The 24,563-nt window shown below is 32.5% G+C and overlaps 2 protein-coding genes and 2 long non-coding RNA genes across 4 annotated transcripts in view; 2 read left to right on the forward strand and 2 right to left on the reverse strand.

The window, feature by feature from the left end:
- Window positions 1–16,060, forward strand: part of LOC121130056 (uncharacterized) — an 81,062-nt gene extending 65,002 nt beyond the window's left edge. Inside the window, exons 13-27 of the mRNA XM_040725752.2 lie at window positions 931–1,080; window positions 1,136–1,288; window positions 1,351–1,467; window positions 1,527–1,678; window positions 1,734–2,130; window positions 2,925–3,137; window positions 3,205–3,361; window positions 8,488–8,725; window positions 10,545–10,671; window positions 11,480–11,613; window positions 12,476–12,565; window positions 12,651–12,937; window positions 12,999–13,099; window positions 13,878–13,998; window positions 15,472–16,060. Coding sequence (XP_040581686.2) covers window positions 931–1,080; window positions 1,136–1,288; window positions 1,351–1,467; window positions 1,527–1,678; window positions 1,734–2,130; window positions 2,925–3,137; window positions 3,205–3,361; window positions 8,488–8,725; window positions 10,545–10,671; window positions 11,480–11,613; window positions 12,476–12,565; window positions 12,651–12,937; window positions 12,999–13,099; window positions 13,878–13,998; window positions 15,472–15,626 — 2,592 coding nt within the window. The 3' untranslated portion in view covers window positions 15,627–16,060. The remainder of the gene's footprint in view (window positions 1–930; window positions 1,081–1,135; window positions 1,289–1,350; window positions 1,468–1,526; window positions 1,679–1,733; window positions 2,131–2,924; window positions 3,138–3,204; window positions 3,362–8,487; window positions 8,726–10,544; window positions 10,672–11,479; window positions 11,614–12,475; window positions 12,566–12,650; window positions 12,938–12,998; window positions 13,100–13,877; window positions 13,999–15,471) is intronic.
- Window positions 6,469–7,555, reverse strand: LOC121130058 (uncharacterized). The gene is made up of 4 exons (XM_040725754.2): window positions 7,414–7,555; window positions 7,107–7,352; window positions 6,775–7,047; window positions 6,469–6,715 (listed from the first exon to the last, which is right to left on the reverse strand). Exons 1-4 carry the CDS (start codon window positions 7,420–7,422, stop codon window positions 6,497–6,499), a joined length of 747 nt encoding a protein of 248 aa, XP_040581688.1. The 5' UTR covers window positions 7,423–7,555; the 3' UTR covers window positions 6,469–6,496.
- On the reverse strand, window positions 10,078–18,978 carry LOC139907370 (uncharacterized). The gene is made up of 2 exons (XR_011783924.1): window positions 18,846–18,978; window positions 10,078–10,291 (listed from the first exon to the last, which is right to left on the reverse strand). It is a non-coding gene; the product is annotated as an uncharacterized lncRNA (long non-coding RNA).
- On the forward strand, window positions 18,880–22,251 carry LOC121130444 (uncharacterized). The gene is made up of 2 exons (XR_011783925.1): window positions 18,880–19,248; window positions 19,334–22,251. It is a non-coding gene; the product is annotated as an uncharacterized lncRNA (long non-coding RNA).
- The last annotated feature ends 2,312 nt before the right edge of the window (window positions 22,252–24,563 follow it).

The raw sequence follows: 24,563 nt of genomic DNA on the forward strand, positions 1-24,563 counted from the left end.
AATTAAGTCTCACAAATCAAATGAAGGTTCCAAACTATTGGGAACACTGTTGAGTGTGTCTTTACTTATACGGAAAATTTGATTAGAATTCCTATAATTGATACAAATATGTGAACCAATGCGCAGGGTGTTGAGATTAAATCTGCTTATTTTTCAAAAATGGTTACTGAGGGAGCATTTTTGAGTGGATTTGTTTGAAAATCGGATTGAATTTTACATATGAACGTTAAAAATATCTCATTTGATGTATTTGCCTCCAGCATCAATCAGGGCCTTGATCCAGGCCCGGAAAGAGAAGCAGGCGTTGACGAGGTAGTTCTTTGGTATGTTGGTCATTGTCTCCTGGATGTAGGCAATCAGAGATTCATATGGGATGATACTTTTGATTTGTCTTTGATTCAACGTAGACTCAGACAAAATAATACATTGGATTAAGATCCGGACAGCTAGGATCCATAGTTCCATGCTGATGAAGTCATAGCAGTGTTTGTTCAGCCAGTTCAGCTACCTGTCTGAGACATGAGGAGGTGTCGAGTCTTCTTGTATATTCGGAATTGTGATGCCACTCAGATTGAAGACCTCCCGATTTGAAATTTCTTTGGTGACGTGGACAAGAATCATCGTCACAGAGTGCAACCCCGTTCCTCCTTAGTGAATTCAATCTTCTTTATATCTGGAGGAGCTGTCGCTATGATCCCCAAGATTTAACAAAAGTTTGTTGATACAACATCGTTTCTTCCGGTGAAAAAATAGACGCTACCAGACATCATAAAAAAAACCGCCGATTTGATCTTAACGCCCTGTACATTGAACCTTTTTCCTTTTCTTTATTATTTTTTTCCCTGATTGTTTTTATGTTGACACCCCTTATTTATCTTTTTAATCAAATATGTTTATTCATGTCTTTAAATGTTTGTTCATGCTATAAAGGGTCAAAAGGCTTTAGTTCCATGTTTTAATGGAGAGGGATACATATCATTACAATGCAATCCAACATTACTCGGGAATCCACCCAGTTGGGACATGGGTCCGGATTATTCAGAATGTATTCGTAATAGCCTGATTAAAGTATCCACCGAGGTATGTACAAAATGAATCCTTGAATCCTTCTCACAATTTTTTTTTTTTGTCATAGTTGTCCAACTTTCTGAATGGTTACGTGTCCAGAAAAACAGATAAATATCTTCCCTTCCGACAAATTATGGACCTTCCTACCATTGTGGGTAGCAATCCTTTACGAAACAAGGAATGGGAATTTGTTTTGAAGTTCATTAAAAGAGTTATTCAAGTAAGTAATCATTAAGATTTTATGGACATATATTTAATTATTCACTTTGCCCTAATACAAAGTACATTTGTCTGAAAACATCGATATTGGAATTGGAACGGAATCACTTTCTAAAGAACTTTTACTCCAAATGTATTTCTTGGCTTTTCGCTTCCATGTCTGTGTCACAATCTGAGAAGGTAATTTTTATTGATTTTGTAAGTTTTTCTCTTTTATCTATAAATAATGACATCACTAGGCCAGAAGAGTAGTCCAGCTTTGGAGACTTATTTTAGAATCATCAGTGACATTTGCAAAAAAGATACCATTAAATGAGCATGTAGTTTTAAGTGGAGATAACTCATTGATGGTCAAAGTCGGAGGGTTAAAACGAATGGAAAAAAGTTTAAGGTACTGTAAATATGTATTTCTTTGTTTCGTCATAAATAGCGCCCTGATTTTTCAGATTTTCGAATCACGATGGTAATGTGAACGTTGATGTGAGTGTATTAGACAGAAACGAAGATCCTCTTGTTGTAATTGCTTTTTCCAACGAACTTGATGAAATTGTAAATAATTCCTTTGAAAATAGCATGAACAACTCAATCATCCTTGCTTGGCGCTCTCCCATTGTGACAATATACTCTGAGAACAATGAAGCGAATATTAAAACTAAAATATTTCTCCGTGGATCAAAAAATCGAAAATGGAAGCCCAGTTGTAGTCGTTTAATTGATGATCCATCCTTTCTCTGGCAAATAAATGTTCCTTACTGTATTCTTGAAGTGAAAGAGAGTTTTGCGGTTTGTACATGTTCGAAGCCTGGATCCTACGCTATTTTGGAAGTAGAGAGCATGAAGTTGGTAAGATGAAATTTTGATTATATCCCTATTTCGGTAAAAATATACATGCACATAATTATCATCTATTATTTGTGAATTTCAATAAGGCCGTGCTTCTTACTTTTCTTGTGAAAACAATGGAGTTTCATTTATTTTTATGTATTCTGCGTCTCTCCAGGGATGGGTTCTCTGGTTGTATAAAAAATATTATTACTAAAGACATCAGGGAATTCACTTGGAGAATGTAGAATTCATGTACAATCTGCTCTGTCGGGGTGACTCATTTGTGATTTTCAGCCATGGCTTATTTTACATCAGGGGCGTCCGCAGGGGATCGACTGAAGGTGCTGAAGCACCCCCAAATTTAATTGTTGTTTTTTTTTACTAGAAAATTTTACTAAAAATTAAATGTAAAATCCACAGTATTTCACAAAAATAATTTCATATCTCAAATTAAAGAATTAATTTTTCAAATACAAATTTTTTTGGAGAAAAATTCAACACAGCTTTTGCTTTTTTTTTTAGTTTATCAGATCCATAGATTCAAAAGAATTTTTTTTTTTTTTTAACTTTTAATAATAACGTCTTTCTTGTCGTATTCTTTACTACATGAAAATGTCGGCGGTAAAAAAAGTTCTCTCAAATAAGTAATTGCTAAAATGAATGTTGGCAATTTGATACTTGCTGAAATGAACGTTGCTTAAATAAACGGAGCCGCATTTATTTATTTATTAAGGCTAAATATCCTTCAGGCTAAACAGCTGTAAGACGAAATTACCAGATACCATGTAACCGTACGCTTAACTTATTTGTAGGTACAACAACTCAGTGGGAACAGTCATGACGATAACTTAGTGGTCTCACTTTGTTGTATTGAGAGTCTCACTCTGAGCATTCTTACGACATTTGGTCTCTCATGGCAATTATATTATAAACGCTATGATCTGCGGTGGAAGCAGCTTGAAGTATCTATTTGTATATCACTCATGATGATTGATCTTCTCATTCTTTTGAATAGAACAGATACCGTAAGTTTCTATGGTTTTTCATTTTAATGACTGTACTGGTTAATTACTCTTTTTTATTATTATATAGATCAAACACCTTCTATATTGGCTGTCCCTAGGCTTAGAATGGCTTGTTCTGGAAGCAATTGTGAGTCAAATAACTATTGTATATCTTTTAAAAATGGAGCTGAAAAGGAGTTCTTTGTATTCAGTTTCCAAACTTGGGATTCAAACGATATTAAAAGGTTAGTCTTTTGATTTTAAATAGGATTATGGGGGGTCTTTTGGGGACTAAAACACATTTAATTCACTTTAAAGGTATATTTTCTGTATTCTATTGAAACAAAAGTGTCTTAATATTTGATTTTTTATATAATTATTGAATATGGCCGCTATCAGCTTCCAATACGTCCTCCAGACGGCGCCGGAAGCCCTGTCATACCTTTATGAGGTAATTATTGAGCCCAGGGCTGGTCGACAGAGGCCTTAAATTCCTCAATATTTGGATGGTATTCTTGATGTACCACCATACAGAGTAATCAAGAGGATTGAGATCTGGGATATGTGGTGCCCATAAGCAGTGTATGCTTCAGGGTATTGAGGAGGGTTACCGGGGATTTTTCAGTTTTCTCTGTGAAGAGAGATTACTCACGAACTCGTAAAGAGGCCCACTCTCATTCTCAATGGCCTTGGGCACTGCAGAGTGGTTGGCAGCCTTGTCCTTGGCAAAGTCAGATATGGATCTCATTTGAGGCCTCTTATTTTTTTTTTTTGGCCTACCCCACTCGGGCTTTGTAGTCATAAACAGTAGCCTCTGATGATCTAGTAGCCTTGATGACATCAATGAAAGGGAGTCTGGAGCGTATTAGTGAAGCTACCTCAGTCTTCTTCCACTCATCAGCCATGGTCGTTAACATGATTAAAAAAATATATCAGAAATAAATGTTGACAGTATTTATCTATGTGGAACTGTTATAATTTTTTTCTCTACAATCACCCAACTCATGGTTATAAGTAGTTACATTTGAGTCTCAATTCATTTGAACGGACCGGGTTCGTAATGGAAATCTACAGAAGGGTAACAACTCTTATACAAATTTCTTTTCATAGGTGTAATTATTAGAAGTATATGATCAATATTTAAACTTGGGAGGATGATTTAATATCTTCTAGATTAAAAAAGCAAAGCTTGTCTGCATGTATGAAAAACAGTCACGGGGAGCACTGTTTTTAGTGCTCTCTGATGTATAACATAAACATATTTTGATCTAAGAGATAACAATGTATTCGTATTTATGAACTATTACAGGCGTGTATATATACAATCAAACGTGTACGAGGACTCAAAATTATAAAATTTTCAAACCCATTTTCACTTCTACCTTTTGTTATTTTTGCCATTTTTATGGCAAACTTTTGAAGAAAAAGTTGGTAATTCAAAAAAATTCCACACTTTCTATTCAATATGACCCTTCCTTTCTGAATGATGGTTTCAATACGGGGACGAACAGGAGCACACCTTGCCTTGTTGAAGTCGACGAACAAGCTGTTCCACTCCTCCGTAATCACGGCCTTCAGGGCATCTAAATTCGGATGAGAAATCTTGTCTGTCTTACCTTCCAAGATACACCAAAGAGTGAAGTCCAAGGGGCTTCACATCGTATGAGAATGAAGGTAAGAAGTTTGTCAGCCAAAAAGCAGCCATGTTCTCCCTCCAGTAATGGTGTACCTTCTTGGACGTGTGTGCTGGGGCACTGTCTTGGCTAACCCCATAGCTGTCCGTGGGGAACGTACTCTTCAACCATGGCAAGATATGGTATCTGAGGACCTTATAGTAGACGTCTGTGTTGACTTTCTTGTCATCCTTGAAGAAGTACGGAAGCATCTTGCTGCCGTCGGACGTCACGACGCCGTGGACTATGAACTGTATGTTTGGTCCTGAAGGTTCCCTTGACCTGAGCTCTTGATTCAGCTAAGAAGTCATCATTTCTCCCGTTCAGAACAGCGTCCACAATGAAGATCTTCTTGTCGGAGATCGAATTGTGTAGGAAGGAGACCGCACGACCTCTGCCGTTTTGCTTGTTGCTCGGACCTTTTTGATTCGGCATAAAAAACATCAAATTGTAGCTTTTTGTCAGCTCTTTCGAATGGCACCAAGAAAAAAATGTTAGACTTTTAGAACTGAGGCTAGATGTTCTCGAAGAGGATTCTAATTTTAGAGTTATCATCCTGTACAATCAAACTTGTATATCAGGACACTCTTTATGAGATTGCATTCTCAGCTAAAAGAGGCAGAGAATGTCCCTTATATAAAACCAGGGGAACTATTTCAGCACCATACAGTTCAACTCTTGTCAGGAGATTGTATTTCCTCAATTCCCTTACTTTTATATAAACGAAATTACACATTGTCCAATTTGTGTAAGTTTCATCGTGTTTTACATTTATTTATTATGAAGCAACCTACATTTGAGACATGGCACGCGTACCATGTCTCAAAGGTTGCCTACCCCTAATATACGCTTTGAGTAGTTACATGTGAGTGGGCTCATGATAAACAAAGAGTAACAATGATTATTTCTAGACAATTTATCTTCTACATTATTCAAGTTGGTTGATAATAAAGGTGTGTTGCTCACGACTCTAACTCAAAATGTAAGATTTGCTACTTTTGAACTGGGGATAAGCAATTTGTATGAAGATACTAATTTAAAATGTCCAGATTTATAATAAAACATCTAGGACATCATTTTATAGATAGGTCAATTTCACATCTATGAACCAATTCAAATAAGTAAATATTTTTGTTTATGTTTATTATCTGAGTTTTTGTTTAATTAGATAAATGTTTCCCTTTGTTAAATTCTTCATTTCCATCCTGCTCTCCAATTTTATATTCAAAGCTTGGATTCAAATCCTTGTACACGTTTTTGCATAAAATTTGATAATTTCTAGGGTATATTTGAGTCCAAACTTGAGAGTTAGAGCTTGGGTTAGTCTCTTCAACATTGTAGGATTTTGTCATAGTCTTCGAAACTAAGTTTTTGTGACATCCTCTCTATCATAATAAAAACGTTTCTGTTTTAAGCATAGGAGGCTTTTGACTTGAGCTGGAGTTTGAGTCAGTTTAAAAATATATATATAGAGCAGATCAGTTTTTTTTGTGTAACTAATTGGTTATGCTTTAATATATCACAATACGAATTAATTTCAATTTCTCAACCTTCATTAATTATTGAATTAGTAGGTGGTCAAATTTCAATGAACCACGGATACAGTCGATGACGTCCCTTGAATTGTGATTTGATTTTTTTTTTATCGGATGAAAATAACAAAAAATAATCAACCCCAGTTTTAATAAATAAAATTTTATTAATTATTTAATTCATAAAGTCGCCAATACAATAATTACATGAGCCTTCACCCATGACTCTTTGAACACAAATATGAGTGATTTTTCCTCGTGCCTTTTCGCAAGCGGCAGCTGCAGACATGATAGCTGGTGCACATACAGTGCATCGCGTCTCTTTGCATCTCTCCTCATGAAGGGGGTACCATGTGGCAATACATAAATAATTCCATATGTTGGATGGAAGGACCTATAACATTAATGAGGAAAAGTAGATTATGGTATATTATGAAGAAATAGTCTCCTTACATCAGAAACAACGCTTCCTGCACCCTCAAGGATGGCTTGTAGTAAGTCAATGACGCTTCCTGTGGATTCAGTCAACACATTTGCTATTCCTTGAGTTAAAACCGCACTAGAGTTGACAACATTGGATAAGGTGTCTTCTTCGACCTCTACGTCAAAAGCTGGATGATCATGATTATGTTGGTTACCATGATTATTTGGCCTACCAAAGTTATGTGGATTGCCGACGATAAGAACATCCTGTCGACGAAGTTCTTTTATTTTTTCTTCCACTTCCTATAAAATGAATTAGTATATATAAATAATAATAAAAAAGGTTTTTCTCTTAATTTTACCCGCTTTTGACGAGAGTTTCTGGCTAGATGATTTGAGGTTCTCATGGACTTGAAAGCCACAAATTCTTGTAGTAATCCTGGGGTCTTGTAGTTCATAAATCTAGAAAATTCTACGAGGAATTCCAGATCTGTTTTGAGATCTCCAGAGAGTGTGGATGCCATAAAGGGTGATGCTCGTAGAATATTACATTGATCAGGTCGTGGGCTTGCAAGAGACATGCCAATGGAGAGTAGGGCTACCAATAGCTAGGAATAAAAATATATATAATTAAATTTGTCTATTTGTTTATAGTGTTTTACAACTTACAATCTTCATGTTGAATGTGTGAGCGATTAATACTGAATGTGTTGCTCTAAGGATTGCGTTCCCTTTTTATACGTTTTCGTGAAGGAGTAGACAGGTCATGAACTCTCTAATTTTTAATGTATATGATCTATAAATATATATTTTTAGTCTACCTGCGCAGTTACACAATATATTTTTAGTTGGATAATTGGGGTTTCCTAGTATATTTTTCTAATGATGGTTAGAATACGTATTCCTTTGGGAAGGGAGACAAAAATATATTTATTTATAGCCTTATTTTGGTTCTAATATTAGAAAACTATTCTTAAACTTTAAATAGAATCGAGGTGGGGATGAATTATACACGTCAACAATTTTTTTGACTTGGACCTAGAACGTATGTTTCGGATTGTTTTGATCTCGAAAAACATGAAAATAACCTCGCTAGCAAAAAATGCCTACTGTATTTTGTTGTATCACTTGATACCTCATGGCTATTTCATAATTTATTCTTTTAAATTAAATAAACAAAGTAACGAGTTTATATTTTACTTATGTTCCGTTTTCAAAAGACCAGGAATACAATTTCTTGTTGATCCCTACTCGAATATATATGGATATACTAACGTTGGGTTCGTTATTCTGTAAATACTGGGCCGCTCTCATATAAAAATTCGGTCTAGATTGATCTAAAGGAAAAGTTCGGTCTAGTTCGGCCCAGAAAAGTCGTTCTTGACCGATTTTACAGATAAATTGTTTATACATAACATGACATAATATGTTTTTTTCAAGTAGAATGACATTATATGAAGTTAAATAGAACAGAAATAGCTCGGATTAGTTTAGATCCCGCCGTCTTTAATATGTATACATATTTTTTTTCTTGAACTTATCGTCCGAGACCGAATCAAAGTCGATCTACAATGTGAGACCGGGAAAAAATCGGTGCTGGACCGAGTCTCAACAGATACAAATGTATAGCTAAGCTTTTAATAAATATTAAAAAGCAACACACTATGAAGTATAGAATACAATACTGTGTAGGATGTTAATATTAATAGCACTAATGATATCACATTTTTTCTTTAATTCCAGGACTTTCCATACTCTTACCATTCCTCTATGCTGTCGGAGTGTACGGATGGTGGGATGATTATGAAATCATGAAATCAGTGGAGGAGTCAAAATCATTACTTGTGAAGACATCATCTCATTCAACCTTATACTTACTCTCCACAATTATTCTATCCATAGTTTACATACTCCTAAGCATCAATGTTGTAAGTTTAGTAAAGAAATGTGACGTACTCAAGGCTAAACCAATTGAATTAAGGTAATTAAAATGTTTGTTTAAGAGTCATTCCAAGTAAAATCGACTATTGTAAGTGTCGGATCAGTCTAAAAAGACTGCAATCCTATGAGTCCGGTCCAAATAAAATTCGTCAGTCACAGGAATGGTCTTTATCGGTCTTTTACGGTAATTGAGATAGTGAAGTTCACATACTACGTCAATGGAGGTGTGTGCCTAGAACGTTTAATGCTCAAGTAATATCCTTTCTAGCTATTATTCATTATTTTCTTCAATCCCAGCTTCGAGTAAAGAAAATAAAAAGATAGCTAGCACTGAAGGATCTGCAAATCAAGCATTAGCATCATTGAGTGGATAAAAAGATCCCACCGATAAAAAAAAAGACTGATTAGGAAATATGTTCTACGACTGATTCAACACTAGTATACATATCATACCCTTGTCAGCTGTTGTTTCTGATTCCATTTTCTATCAGTTTTCTGAACGTGAATTGGTTGAATTATTATTAATAGGTTTTATTTGGGTCAAAAACATACCCTTTAATCTCGGAGAACCAATAAATTGAGGGGGGCTTATGAACTTTTTTAAGGAGCTCATCCCCTGCCAAAAAACGGCGCCATTGGACGCCACTTAATTTTATTTCTTTTTTTTCTATCAGTTCTAGTACTGGGAGTCCTTAGGGCCGACAGTGTTAAAGATAGGTCCAAGGACTGGTCCTAAGCCTGGATTAGAATGAATAAATAAGGACTGATACTGTAAAAATCATTTCTTTTGAACCTGTACTACAATTGTTCAACCAGTGGTATCGCTAGTCCTTTGGGGGGCCCTTAAAGTTTATAAAGCCTCACCCCCAAAAAAAGGGCTTATTTATAGGTCTGTTTTTAGTGTTGTCACCCATGGAATCCTTATTGGTCGAATAGATCAGTCTGAAATTTAGTTTGTAGACGTATAAACTAACCAAGCATTTTCCTGGGATATTTATTTGGACTACGGATATCATTATGAACCTGTTTTTGACCCAAATAAGGCCTCATTTACCATCTTTCTGTCTCTTCCCTCCTGATTTTCCTTTTGTATCTTTCTACTTTCGTCTCTTTTCTTCCACATTCATTCTTTGTTTCTATTCCCTCTATTCCAGCCTACAAAACGGGCACCGTCTATTAGTATATATATTTACATATATGTATAATAAATCTATGTATATAAGATATTAATTAAAATGATGAAGACTAGCAACGCTGCTGATCATATGTATACACTACAGTCATAGCTGGTCTAAGAGCCTACTGTTTTACGCGTTTCACTGCACTATGTGACCATATCTAGTTTTCAAATTTGGAATTGCTACAAAAAAGAAAACTTGGCTGAATAGATCATCTGCACAAAACAGTACCAGTTTTCTTTTTCTGACCGCTTAATACAGGTTTGACAGAATATATAAAATATTTAGATAGGGCCCGACCAATAATTATATATAGGTAGTTAGTGAACTATCAGTTGGAAATCTAGGCGTAAGTTTAATGTAGCCTATGGCGAGAGGTATATAAAGTATGTCCTGGAAAGCGGGATCAGCTTTTTCTGGTTGGCAATCTGAAAAATAATACACCTTATTATAATGGTTTTATTAATTTTAGGGACTAAGTCCCACGCTCCTAAAATCATCAAATAAATTATTTCTGAAATTTAAAAACTTGTCAAAAAGGAATTCTACATGATTATATTATTAATTTCATCAGATATGAGTTGTTGAGGTGAACACTTTATGGCGATTTTATGTGGAATGACCCTCTAAGTTTAACTAGAGGATAACAAAATATATATGTACATCATTTCTTTCTTTCAGATTGTCATTGCTTAAAAAATCCGGGATTTTAACTGTCAATTTGATGTTATTTGTTTTATGTTCCATCTTTTTCCTGCAAGATGGAGAGTCTACCAGTATATTATTTGCCCTACCATGTGGATCTCTTGTGAGTTGTAAAAGATACAACCAGGGCCGGTTTTAGCGTGGTTGGGGTCAAATATACTCATGTGGAGCCTGCTTCTGACGGTTCTTTTTTAAATTTTGATTTTTTTTAAATCAAAAATTGTAAATTCTCTAATGGTCTTTTTTTAATAATATTTCATTCAATGGTGGTATTTTCTAATAATTTTTAATAATTAATACTTATCATATTTTTTATAAAAAATATTATATGTATTAAAGAAAGACGTAAATCCTTTTTTTTTGAATAATTCATTGAATTCCGTTTTTTAAAACACAATTTCCATCAACCTTTTAAAGTGACCCTTTTTGGCTCTAAGACACTTTTTCGATTGCCAATATGACGAACGGACACTTTGCCGAACAAAAAAAATAATAAATATATTTTATAGTCAGAGACGACCTCGAGATTAAAAGATTGTCGATTAGGACTTGACCAAATAAATAGGAACTCAAACACATTCGATTTATAACTTAGAAAAATAATAGAGAAGAATCAGAATCGCAAATTATACATTATTATTTTTCCGATTCTGATTCCAGAATTACATTTCGATTAATCGTCCCATAACTAATATTTACTACTATGTTTTTCGGCAAAGTGTCCGTTCGGAGTAGAGGTTATTCAGCAAAGCTTGCATTTAAGGATAACTTCTTTGTAGAAAATTCTAGAAATTTTTCTTCCTGTATATGTTACACAAGTTTTATAGCAAGTGCTCCCTAAAACCGTCCCTGGATACAACAAGCCTATTAATTAAGCACAAAAAATTAAAACAAATATGTTTATCTTTTAGGGCGTGGCATTACTACTTTGCTACGCTTTGGGTCGAGATGGCGAATCAAAGGAGAACCGGCGTTCATTTTTTCCAATGGTCTCTTGTCATACCCCTTCGCCTTTGTCATCTCTACGAGGAAAAGGTCGAAAAAAGTATGTTCTTTGAATAATAATGTCTGCCGTCCATACAAAAACAATCTCCAACAAAATTAAGAATATGTGAAATGTAAAACTTATTTATAATACATAGAGATGAGGAATATTATAGATCAATATTCAATGTATAATTTAAAAAAAAAAATCTGTTGAAATATGGATCTCCAAGGATTTTTGTTCCATTATGTTGTGATCCCATTTTTTATGGAAGTGTACCCAGCAAATAGTCCACATTATCATCGTATTTTTTCCAATTTCAATGCCAATTTCAAAACGTCATGCCTCTTATAAGGAAGATCGAGGCAATCGAAGGAAGATACTTCTAACTTGATCATCAAACTCAAGAGATGTTCGAATTCCACGAGGTCGACGGGAGGGATTAGAATGAACTCCTTCATTGGGAATGAGATATGAGATATTCCTCATCACTATGTATTATGAATAAGTTATAAAAGTCAAATTAGAGAGTCGTTTTCTATCATTTTTCAGCATAAAAATGGAAATATATCGAGAATCAATACAAACACTTTTAAATAAGTGTGATGAACCCTACTTTTAATTTCGGGATTGTTTTTTAAGAGTAAAAATGACTCTGAATGATAATAGTCCCGGGTTACTATAATCTCGGATATTTTAGACTTAAGATGACTGAGATAAAAACGCAGAATATTTTGGATTCAGAGCTCATAGATAAATTCCTTTTTTTGGCTTAAATTAATTTGTACAAAATGAGTATTCTCCTGTGTAATCCTCTACTCATTCTTGGATAAAATATTATTAGCATGTTTTTGTATTGATGGGCTCTCAAATCAATTCTTATTAACTTTTGGATTTCTTTACACTCCATGAATATTTTTAGAAGAGCATTTACCGTTGAGGAAGGGGGACCTCTCTTGTCTGCTATTGACATGAACAAAGAATATGACTCAAAGGGAACCCCAAGAGACAGGTATATGCAAAGAAATTATATATATATTATTTTGAGATTTCAATTTTTCTAAAAAATAATAAATATCTTTTCTTTGTAAATATAGTAAGGATTTCTCAAGGGATACAATTGATAACGTTCTATCCCAGCGTTCTAATATGGGATTTAAACTTCAAGAGATCCCTTGTCGACTGAGAGATATTGATCGAAAGGGTTTATCGCTCATGGATGCTTCCTCCCCTAAACACTGTATTCCAAGCAAGTTAGGTTATAATAGCCAACCATTGTCTTTGTCTCAAATACTTCGACAAGCAGATAAAGAAAAGTATTCAAACATAAATGTGTCCATCCACAAACCTAATCGAAAGCATTCATTTTCTATTAATTGCAATGGTAAAAATTTTTTGTTAACTCACTTTTTCTAAATTTATCATGTGCTGTTTTTTCACTTAAGGGGGACGGATATCTTGTTCGGAGTATGTGGAAGCGGATTTATTCAACAGTTATATGAGCATGAAGTCTTTTTTTCCAACAGCGAATCTGAATATCTCCAAAGTAATCATTAAATTAATAATTATAGGGGGTCTAATGTGGGGGTAGGCATGCCTCTGCGTGCCATAGGTTGCCGATCCCTGGTTTAATGCATGTATTTTTGCGTTTGGAGGCTTGTCTCAAGAAATTGGGTGAAATTTCCATATGAGCATTATATGTCTGAGCTATTAATTTTTACTTTGGCTGCCTTAATATGTAGTTAAGAAATGATTTAGAAAATTTGAATTAAAGAAGAAAAGTCCAGTACCCTTTTTGACTGTATGTGGGGGGAAAATGATACATAGAAACCAGTAAATCAAAGGTGTCACTGAAGTAGGCTGAGAAAGGATAACAATTTTTGAAGCTTACCAAACATTCATTTCATTTTACTTATATTACCATGATCACTCTTTCGAAAAAGTGATTTTTTTGGTAGCATAATTTAGATAGGAAAAAAATCCATGTAGCTCCTGATACTTAATGATCAAATGTATTGAATTAGTCTATAAGCAGGTTTCTAACTAAATTGTTTTTCTTAGAGTTTTAAGTACTTTAAATTGTTCATTTTTTCAGTTCATATTTTTAAAGCAAATATTACCCACAAGAAACATACAATCAATAATATAATTTTGATAAAATCTATACAGTTTTATAGCCCATAGTATGGGCTACATTTAAATACCTAAAAGAAAAATTTATAATATTTGAAACTATAGAGTTATGAATAGTATACAAAAATATAGGCATTTGACTCCATCCGGCCCTAAATAATTACCTATTTAATTCGCGGTTTTTTTTATAGACAAAGGATTGTACATTGTCCTCATCTACCTCATGTGTCATGGATAATAGAGGATCCTCTTTTACTGATAGCTTCGAAACTCAATCTCCAGAGAATGAAGATTCTTTTCATTCTAACATAGGTCGGTTTTTACTACTTATCTCGCTTCCTCGTGAGGAGAACTATACTATTTGAAATATGCTTTAGGAAAAAAAATTCAAAAATCCATAGCTATACATGAAAAATTAAATTTTTTAGAAAAAAATTTCAAATATTAAATTTTTGGAAAAAATATTTAAAAATCCATAGCTATTAACCTTGGACCACAGTATATTCCAAAAAAATTATTCTAGGTTGATTTTTGTGCATAGACTGGCCACAGATGCTAAATTATCTGAAAATATCAAATATAATAAATTTTCAAGTTTTGTTGAACAATAATCGTTTATAACATATTTTCAAGTAACTTTAATTTGGAAATATATTTATTTTTATTTTTTGTAGATGAACTTTTCTTTTTTTTAGAAAAAGGCCATTACTAATTTTTTACCCTGATTTTTTTAATTTGATTATTTCACATATTATATTCCATATCAATAGAGCGAATATATAATAAATTTAGAAAAACCCCTATTCAAAAACTTTATGTAATGACGTTACATGTCTTTTAATGTATCTCGCGAAATTTAGTAATAAATAATCAATTTAAATTTTTACTTTTTACTAGAAAATATAATATTTTAATTTGTTTTTCAAAAATTTTAATATATTAAATTCATTTAGTTTTTCTAATTTATATGACTAGCAAGGATTGTTTAATTTTTTTTTGCCAAAAAAGTAATTTTCTTTGAATGGCTATGGATTTTTTAAATTTTTTCTCAAAAAATTTAATTTTTTCTGAATAGGATTTTTGAATTTTTTTTATTTTTTTTTTTGTAAGAAAAAACTAAACCACTAAAAAAAATAATTATACTGTGGATACCCCTGAGCGTCCATAAATTATTTTTTAAGTAGGCTTATATAGTGATTAATTCGTTTATATTCAAAAATAAAATGAAAATTACTCTTAATTAATTCTTTTTAAATAAAACATTTATCATTTTCCAAATATTAGTTCTCGTCACGATAAAATTTACTATAATTCATGATTAAAATAATAATTTTTGTCCCTGGATAGAGGTGATGTGTTGATTCCAGGTAATTTTGCCTCTTACAAATTTGACTGCAGTAGATTTTAGCCGCCATTTTTATGTTTTTATATTATGGGCTCGAACTATACCGTTGTATTAGTACTGGGAAAATATATTGAATAAATATTTATTTATTCATGCATTTTATACCATTTAGAACAAAGGTAGACAGGAATTATTCTTTTAGAGGGAGATGTGAACACACGAGGACTTATTTAATAATAAACAAAGAGAAGGGTCAAACGCATTATTTCTTTATACAGATATCTCTGAAAAAATTTCTCAAATATTAAATTTGTGAGAAAAAATTTCAAATATTAAATTTTCTAGTAAAAAGCAAAAATTCTTTGGGGAGGGGGACTACAGTCCACCCTCTGCTGATACCCCTGTCCAGTTAACCGTTTATAATGTATTACTGATTGCAGGTGTATTTCGAAAGCTATCCCTCCATGAAGGGTCTCCCTTCGATAGATTCACCAGAAAGCAAATTAGATCATCTCAAAGGAGAAGATGTAGCTTACCCTATGATTTCAATAGATGCTCATATCATCATCGACAGAATGACCCAAAGAGAACGTAGTTTCGGTTTTTATGTATCCTTTCATTTCGCCCAATAATTACATTCTATAATGACTCCATTTGGTTGTAAATCCATGTTAGCAGATATCATAGAATGATATCAATATCCTTGTTTTACAAATATTATTGTCGATGTGTGTATGTCTATATAGTTATATTAATTGTATATTTGTTAGGCCATTGTTTTGAATAATTGATAATAACGGCATTGTAAGTGCAATTAATGAACCCTTATCAATTTATAATTTTGTAGCTGTTATAAATATTTTATTGTTAAAGAGCACCTCTCATACAAAAACACTTTTAAATACCTAATATATATTTTTTTGTCATTTTATCTGAATGTTTTGATGGATATTTTATATCATTTTGTAGATATTTTTCTATATGTATTCAGTGTCATGAATGTGTTAATTATATTTGATCACTCACGAACTTGCTCAGCCTCCACCTTGTTATGGTGGAAGTCGTCGTTAATGTGGCATAATCCTTTTTTTACTTACATATCAGCTTATTGCGGGTTTTGGGGACAAGAAAAATCTCCGTTATATGAGTACAGGGGCGTCCGCAGGATTATAAATCCCCCCGAAAGGCTTGGTTTTTGGATACATATATATATTTTTTAAATTCTAAAATCAATAGCTATTCACAATAAAATTCAATTATTAAAGTTTTTGGAAAAAAAATTCAAAAATTAACTTTCAACATTACATTTTTGTAAAAAAAATTTCAAATATTAATTTTTTGACCCTATTTTCTCTTAATTTTTTTTTATTCTCACGAAAATAATTTCTTGGAAAAGCAAAAACTCCCTAATTGGGAGGGTGCTCCAGCCCACCTCCTGCGGAAACTCCTGGAGTACAGGGACTTTTTTAGTACTAAAATCCGTAAAATGGGAGAATTCATTTGAAAAGTCCACTCTTTGCTTTTTTTCCTTTTTTTTTTAATATATGGTTATGGGGAATCAAAATATTTTAGTAGTCTTAAAGTATTATTATAATTATTTAAATTATGGCAGATAGGATTCTTGTAAAATAATTGTCAAATTTAATCTTGCATATTAATCATTTCAATATTATAATATTGAAATAACTAGGTATCAAAGCAATACTTATTTATAAATCTTATTAATTACAAGTTTATGTGTTAATTAATAAGAAATGTTGCATGTCAAATTATCTTAACAAATACATATATACAGCACACTTTTCAACAACCCCCTTAGCACAAATTATACAGATATTACACGAATATATAGGGATACTATAAAAAAACACTTCAACAACTAGAAAAATTCTACCTCAATATTTAGTGTTGATAATTTTATATCATAATATTAAAAAACGCGATACAATGTTACACATTGGATATACCGCAGACCACGGAGAGTAGGGATAATTCCAAACACCGTGTTATGATAACTCCATGGTGTTTGAAATAACATCGTTTAGCGGAACCTCCTCCATTCGTTTGAAAAAAGATGTATATATATATAGCAACAAGCTACTATCTGATATCTAATATTGTGCCAGTCCAGTTCAGTCTTAGAACTAGTCCTATCAGTTCTCAAGACCGTCGGTCTTGTGGACTGTCAGGTCAAGAACTGATGAAAATAAGAATAAATAATCTTGACTGGCGTCATCAAGGACCAAAACTTGTAAGTTTTTTTGACGGAACTGTAGGATTCAGTCCTTTTGTGAAATTAATTTGATGCTGGAGATGTATAACGGTAAATTAAATTAAATTAATTGTAATAATAGGATAATCATGTATAAATATCGTAAATCTATTCTTTATAAATATAATTAATTAATTAGGTTTCTAAAAGATACCTATACTCAAGGTAAGATGAAATTATTATTGCTATTAAATGTCTTTTTGTGAAATGCACTTGAAGATTTATCATTGTAAATTAATTCTAATTATATGATAATCATGTATAAATATCGTAAATCTATTTTTGATAAATATAATTAATTAATTAGGTTTCTACAAGATACCTATACCCTAGGGAAGCTGATATTATTATTATTCACTCAATTAATGTTTTACCCGTCCGTGTATCTGAACTAAATCAATGTTAATCTACTATTTATAACTATTAATTTGTCAATTTAACTAATTAGGTTTCTACATAGATACCTATACTAAAGGAAAGCTGATATTATTATTGTTTTTAAATGTATTTTTGTGCAATGAATTTGATGTTGAAGATGTATCATTATAAATTAATTGTATCATTATAAATTAATTGTATTAATATGATAATTATGTATATATATTGTTAATCTACTGTTTGTCACTATTGGTTTATCCATGTAATTAACTAATTAGGTTTCAACAAGATACCTGTATCCTGTATGAAGCTAATATTATTATTATTAAATGTCTTTGTGTGAAAGGAATTTGATTTTGGAGATGTATCATTGTAAATAAAATGAAATTAATTGTATTAATATGATAATTACGTATATGTATATATCGTAGATCGTGAAAGTCAGGGGTACGGAACCTTAAAATCTCTAACACACATAATATATCCTCTTAATTTAATTTAAAATAAATGATCAGAACGAGAAGGGCTGACCTGAACTATTGAAGGGCCCTATTCGCAACGGATATCATGGTTCCAAATACCAATTTGTTTAGGGATTGGAATAAAAACTGAGACCCAGGATGGTTTTAGCATGAGCGGGAATGTGTTTCAGTGTTGTTATCTGTCTCCCCTTTTTGAACATTTGAATTTTAGGGCCCATTTTTAAAGAAAACGAAAATTCAATTCACCTTTTTATCAATAGAAACGCTCTTATTTTTCTCTAATGACCTTTTTATTTCAAATTTTTTCTTAAATAACCTATTTAGAAAATGAAATAAGGGACTTTTTTACGGTGCCTAATAGGAATATACCATAGCATTAGTCAAGGAATGCTAGAGTACATGGAAGGTGTTTAGTTTTGGCAATCGTACATACTAAAGGCTAATAATTCCTTTAGTCTTGTTTATTTTTTATTTTGAAGGAGGAATGTGTTTTGTTATAAGTTCCTTATTTGTGTTAATTAATTGAATTAGTTACAACAGAAAGTGGGTAAGTGTTAATTCTATCGTTCCAATAATTAATTAGAGTTAATGAGGCTACCCATTTTCCTCCTCATATTGAAGCTATGTCTGATTAACTATCAGAGTACTTCCAACCTCCCAATAATCATTACTCAATACTTACAGATAATATGTTAGCCTGATGCTGCCTTGGCTGTAGAAGTGGCTACTGTGAGTTAAAAAGTAGTCAAGGTGGACCCAACTCTTGCATCCCCAAGCCTAAGGTTTCTTTCCACTCATTTCCTAAGAATGAAGACCTCAGAAAAAATGGATAAGGGCCATACGTGGGAAGGTTTTGTCCCTACTAAGCATTCTCGGGTTTGTAGTCGTCATTTCCATGAGTCTTGCTATCAGTTGGAGAGGAATAACGAGAATGTTACTCGATTAAACAACAATACATCTAAAGGAATGAGACTAGCTAAATTAAATCCAAATGCGGTGCCTGCGATATTTCCTGGTGTTCCAGCTTACTTATCGGATTTACCTCCTCGTCCGAGATACGCAGCAGTGACTACTGAAAAAAATAGGTAATTTTAAGACATTTAATAGTGTTTGGTTTTTTAATATTTTCCTTGTTTTTATATTGAAATTATTTTATTGTTTAAATCTTAGAGTTGAGCAAGAAAACCAGCGCCTGCAGCAAAAAATTACTTCATTCATGGAAAAAGATCAAACCTGTGATGATATAAGAAAAAATATTGACAGATTATGCATTCCTCAAAAAATCCATGACGTTTATGAGGAGGATTTCGCTATATTTTTTTCATTTTCTACTCTTTCGGGTATTCCTCAAATGAGTTACGGATTGAAAATTCTTAGAGATTTGTCATTTGATATATCTTGAAATGGTTTTTCAGTTTCTAAAAAGGACATTGCTCATATCTGTGAGTCAAACACCATTGAAAAAAATTCACAGATAAATAACGTCATCGCATTTTTAAAGTATAAAAGAGATGATCCTTCATCTGACATATTGAGGGCAAATAATTTGTCAAAGTCTTATTTAGAAAACAAAGAGTCAGACTCAAACGAGAATCTCCAATTATTTGTCGAGCAGGTCGGCTTACATTTAAACAGTACGAAAAGAAGAAGATACTCTCCTAAACTTCTAGGAATGTCTACTTTATGGCAAAATACAAGCCCGGTTCTGTATCATCAAATTCAAGAATCTGGACTGATTTCTTTACCCACTGTAAAACACATTGAAAAGTTAATGAGTGTATTTTCTGTTAATGACCATAGAATTCTTCTCCTACATATATTCTTTCTGCAATCATTATCAGTGAAAGATAAATTTATATCGATCATAATCGACGAAGTTTATTCGAGTGAAATAGTTGAATTTGTTGGAGAAAGTTTTTATGGATATGAAAAAAATGTATTATGCTTCATGATTTTAAAATGTTGTTGGGCGATACAATGACATGGTTTGTATGGTTCCAATTACCAAAATCAATAGTTCCACTATCAAGGACCATTACCTCAAAGTTCTTGACGCAGTAACTGATGTTGGTTTTGTGACGGTTGCAACTATATTTGACGCCCATTCTGCGAACAGGAAGTTTTATAGGGAAGACTTATGTCGTGGAACTAACTGTTCATATATATTAAATCCATTTGCCAAAACAGAACAAAAAATTTATCTTCTTTTTGATCCAGTGCATATTTTTAAAAACTTCTATAATAACTTCTGAAACAAAAGTAAATTCATATGTCCATCATTTACAGAAGAAAACACAATTCTTTATGGCGATTTCAGGCACATAAAGGAAATATGTGAAGCCAAACTTGGACTTGCTCTCAAATTTGCCCATAAGCTAAATCAAAAAGTTATTTCTCCTCAGCCAATAGAAAGATCTTACGTTGATTTGTGTGTAAGACTCTTTCATAAATCGACAATAAATGCTCTTGATCAGTATGCTTCCCAAAATCCATTAAATGAGTGCTACAAAACTACAGCTGAGGTGATGAGAATATTAAAAAGATTTTGGAACTGCGTAAATGTCTACTTTACTTCCACTCATGTCTCTAAAAGAGATTTTTTTAAACATCGTTTTCCTGGTTGAGAAAGTGGCAAGATATGACCAAAAAGGAAGGCTTTGAAGGACTCACGCCAGTAACTTTTACGACTGCATACCAAACAGCAATTGGTTTAAGTGAGCTATGCAAATATTTACTGGATATTAAACTTTCTTTTACAAAAATTAACTCTGATCCAATAGAGAAAAGGTTCGGATGGTATCGGCAACTCGGAGGAAGAAATTATTACATAAATACAAAGCAAATTCTACGAAGCGGAGAAAAAGATACGTTTGTCTTTAATTTTGAATACCGAACTAAAGTCCTTAGGCAATCTCAAGGACATTTTTTGAGGTGAAGATGAGAAATGATCAAGATTTCAAGACGTAAACAAAATTTTATCTTTAATCCTTTCCGATTGCTTCTTGGATCTTCAATTACCTTCGGGAATTAAGTGGATATTCTACTCATTCCCTGATTAAATCACTAAAAAGAGACTATTTTGCAACGTTTTTATTCGCATCGGGAGAAATTAATCTCCAGGTATGTACTGATGGAGCAAATGTGGAAGAAACTGAGAAGTTTTTTAAGAGCATAAATAGAGGTGGTCTTAAAAAAACCAAGCGATGTTATGTTACTTTTATGTAGCCACATATATTCATTATTAAGTTTTTGTTTTTAATGCCAAAGAAATAATCCGTTCTTTACCGTCAATGATCAATCCAAACATGGTATTTATCAGAGCTGATAAAGTAATGTTTTTTTCTTCCCAATATATGACCTGGCTTAATGAAGTATGTTGCTGGCAAAATCACTCCATCGGATCTTATTATGTAAATGTGTGTTTAATATTTTTTAATTTGTTTGGAAATTTTTTTGTTTCTGATTGTAACAGCAAAATTTATAGGACTAAAAGAAGGAGTAACCATTTCAAATCAAGTTCCTCAAAAAAGATTAAAAAAATCAATTCTAAATGGTTAATACATTCAATTTGTTTCATAATTTTTTTATATCAAGAAATCACTCAATGTATAAGATTATATTGTATTTTTAATATTTTATTTAGAATATATGTATACACCTATAGGCTATAAAATATAAATGAATAGTTTTTTTAAATTTTGGGCTATTCTTTAAATATCCTATTTATTTATGTAGCCCAACGTTTGAAAGAAAAAAGCGCGCTCAGAAAGAAATGCACCTTCCATGTAACTCTAGTATTCGTTGCATTATTCCGCTCAAGAAATCCATAGCGCGCTCCCGCTCAGTTAATAATTTTGTGAGCGTGTTCTCGCTCAATTTAAAATGAGTTGTGCTCATTTTTTGGTCGTATAGGAGTATTTGAATTTGACAATTTTTTATTATTGTAATTGATTTTTTGAAATTTATATATATGTAGGTATTATTTATTCCATAAAATGAAGAGTTATAAGGTAAAATAATAATACAAACATAAATATCTTAAATTATATTTAAAATTTTAAATAAACCATAAAATGATTAATTAATTATTTTAAATATTTGATTCATTGAAAAAAGTTCTTCAAAGTTTTCATCTTATAAACTCTGAGATATGTCCTTAAATGATTGACCACCTTTAGAAAATATTCTCTCAATGGTAGCTGAGGTATGGATTACTTAATATGTTGAGTAATCTATGACTGAGGACAGCAGTGTAGCCCATTTGTCTTCATTAATTTTTTGGGTATCAATTCTTTCGATTCAACGGTTTCGGTCACGGTTCAGCTTTGTCAGTCTGTTTGTCATACTGGCTCAGTTTGGTAAAATGCAGTTTAAAAAGGGACGTCGATAGAAAATTCGGGCCCAGGAAATGATATTAGATACAAAGAGAGCCGCAGATACCTTATAGGCAGAGTTCGTAGTGCCCCAAGTTCCAACAGGGGCACCATAAATTAAGGTTGCTTAAGACAATGTTTTTCTAATTGAGGACAGTAAGGAGAAGAGGCCAGGAAGGGGCAGGCAGATGGGGAATTGAAGATTACTTTCAGTCATCACGAACGTCGTACAAATATTTCGTATAAGAGAAGCCTCAACTAAAAATGAATTAGAGTAGGGGGCCTTGGCATAGTAAAGTTTGGAAAAACCTGGCTTAAGAAATATTATATTTATCATATTATAGGACCTTGATAAGTGGGAACAACCCCCCCCCCGTCCAACTACCCCACATCCTTTAACCCCCGACCAACTACCCCATTGGCCCTTTATCTCCTCATCCTTTTCTATTTTTATTATTGAAAAGTACAGTTAGTAAATGATAGAGGGCCAAAGTAATAAATGAATTTTAAGGTTGTTTGGAGCGGTTGTTGAGCAATAAAACTTTCAATTGAAATAGATACTTTATCTTGATTGCTTGACCATAGGCATGATATATAAGATACAATGAATATTTGTAATAATGCCTAATCTAATTTCCCTAATGTCATGACAAAAAGTTGGTCAAACATTGAGTTTTAGTAAGTTAGTTAGGGATTCATGATTATATTGAACGAGCATACACATAATGTTATAATAAATGTCTGAGAAGGATTTTCGGATAACTCCTTAAATACGGTGAAATAGAGTCATGCATATCCAAAATAAATAGGTTAGTTATATCTAATTTTTAATATATGTGTTTCAACATCACAAAAATCAAATAGAATCATACAAAATCTTCTCTAGTAATATCAACGCATATTTGTAATCGGAAAGATTCAAAATACTGACTTAGAGGCATATAATTATTATCTCGTATTTGATGAGATATATTAATTAATAATAATACGTATCACTAATATTTACGTGATTAAGTTAAATCAAGGACTCCTTCGTTAAATTTAGAATTACATTTGTATGTCTGTTAAAAGGTTGAATGTTTGGTCGTATAGTTACTATTCATTGTAATAGGGAATGAAATTCTGGGGATAGATGATTCTGGGAGTAGATGGCCTAGGGTAATGAAAGGCTTGGGGGTAAAAGGAGATAATTGATACGGGGTTAAATGAAGGGGGGGTAAGAACCCTACAACCTTGATAAGCTTAGTAACGGACCTGGATTTTTTCATTTTATTTTTTGGAGGAAAGGTTGCGTCATACAATAAAAGTACCGACGTGTTTCATTTAGATAAAATTATAAAGATAGAATATTAAAAGGTTATACATATAGCGAAAAATACAAAAACCGAGACCAATACGCAATATATTGAGGTCTTGTTTCTACTTTTTCGGTTCCGGTTCTAGGAATTCAAGAACCGGAACTGCTAAATAGAAAGAATATTGCAATTATTAAATAGATAGAAATCACACATCATATGCAAATCAAATAATAATAAGTGCTAATCGTAGTGGTTCCCAAACAGTGTGTCTTGAGGCAAGGTCAAGTGTGCCGTACGATTTGGGCAAACATTCATAATTTGCAATAGCTTATAATAATCCAAATAATTTTAATAATTCTTATTTGCCTTTTGGTTCTTGAGCACAAACAGTTTGGGAATCACTGTCTTAAGGGACATATACTTACGAGGTTCCGTGTACTATCATCCAGTTAAGCCTGATCATTAGTTTGGGATTGAATACAGGGCTATCAATTTTTTGAACTTAAGCTTAAGATCTTCTGTCAATGTACCACATAAAAATAAAATTGCATCAGAATCGGGATTTTCTGTGAAATCGTTCGATTACTATTATATACGGACTTTTTCTTTTGGACTGATCTAGACTGAATTTTCCTATGAGACGGATCTATATAGATCTTGAATTGATTATATGTTTATAAATCTAAAAATTATTGCATTTGATATTATAATGATATCTGTGATATTTTA

The sequence above is a fragment of the Lepeophtheirus salmonis genome, chromosome Z (genome assembly GCF_016086655.4).
Source record: "Lepeophtheirus salmonis chromosome Z, UVic_Lsal_1.4, whole genome shotgun sequence".
Lineage (NCBI taxonomy): Eukaryota > Metazoa > Arthropoda > Copepoda > Siphonostomatoida > Caligidae > Lepeophtheirus > Lepeophtheirus salmonis.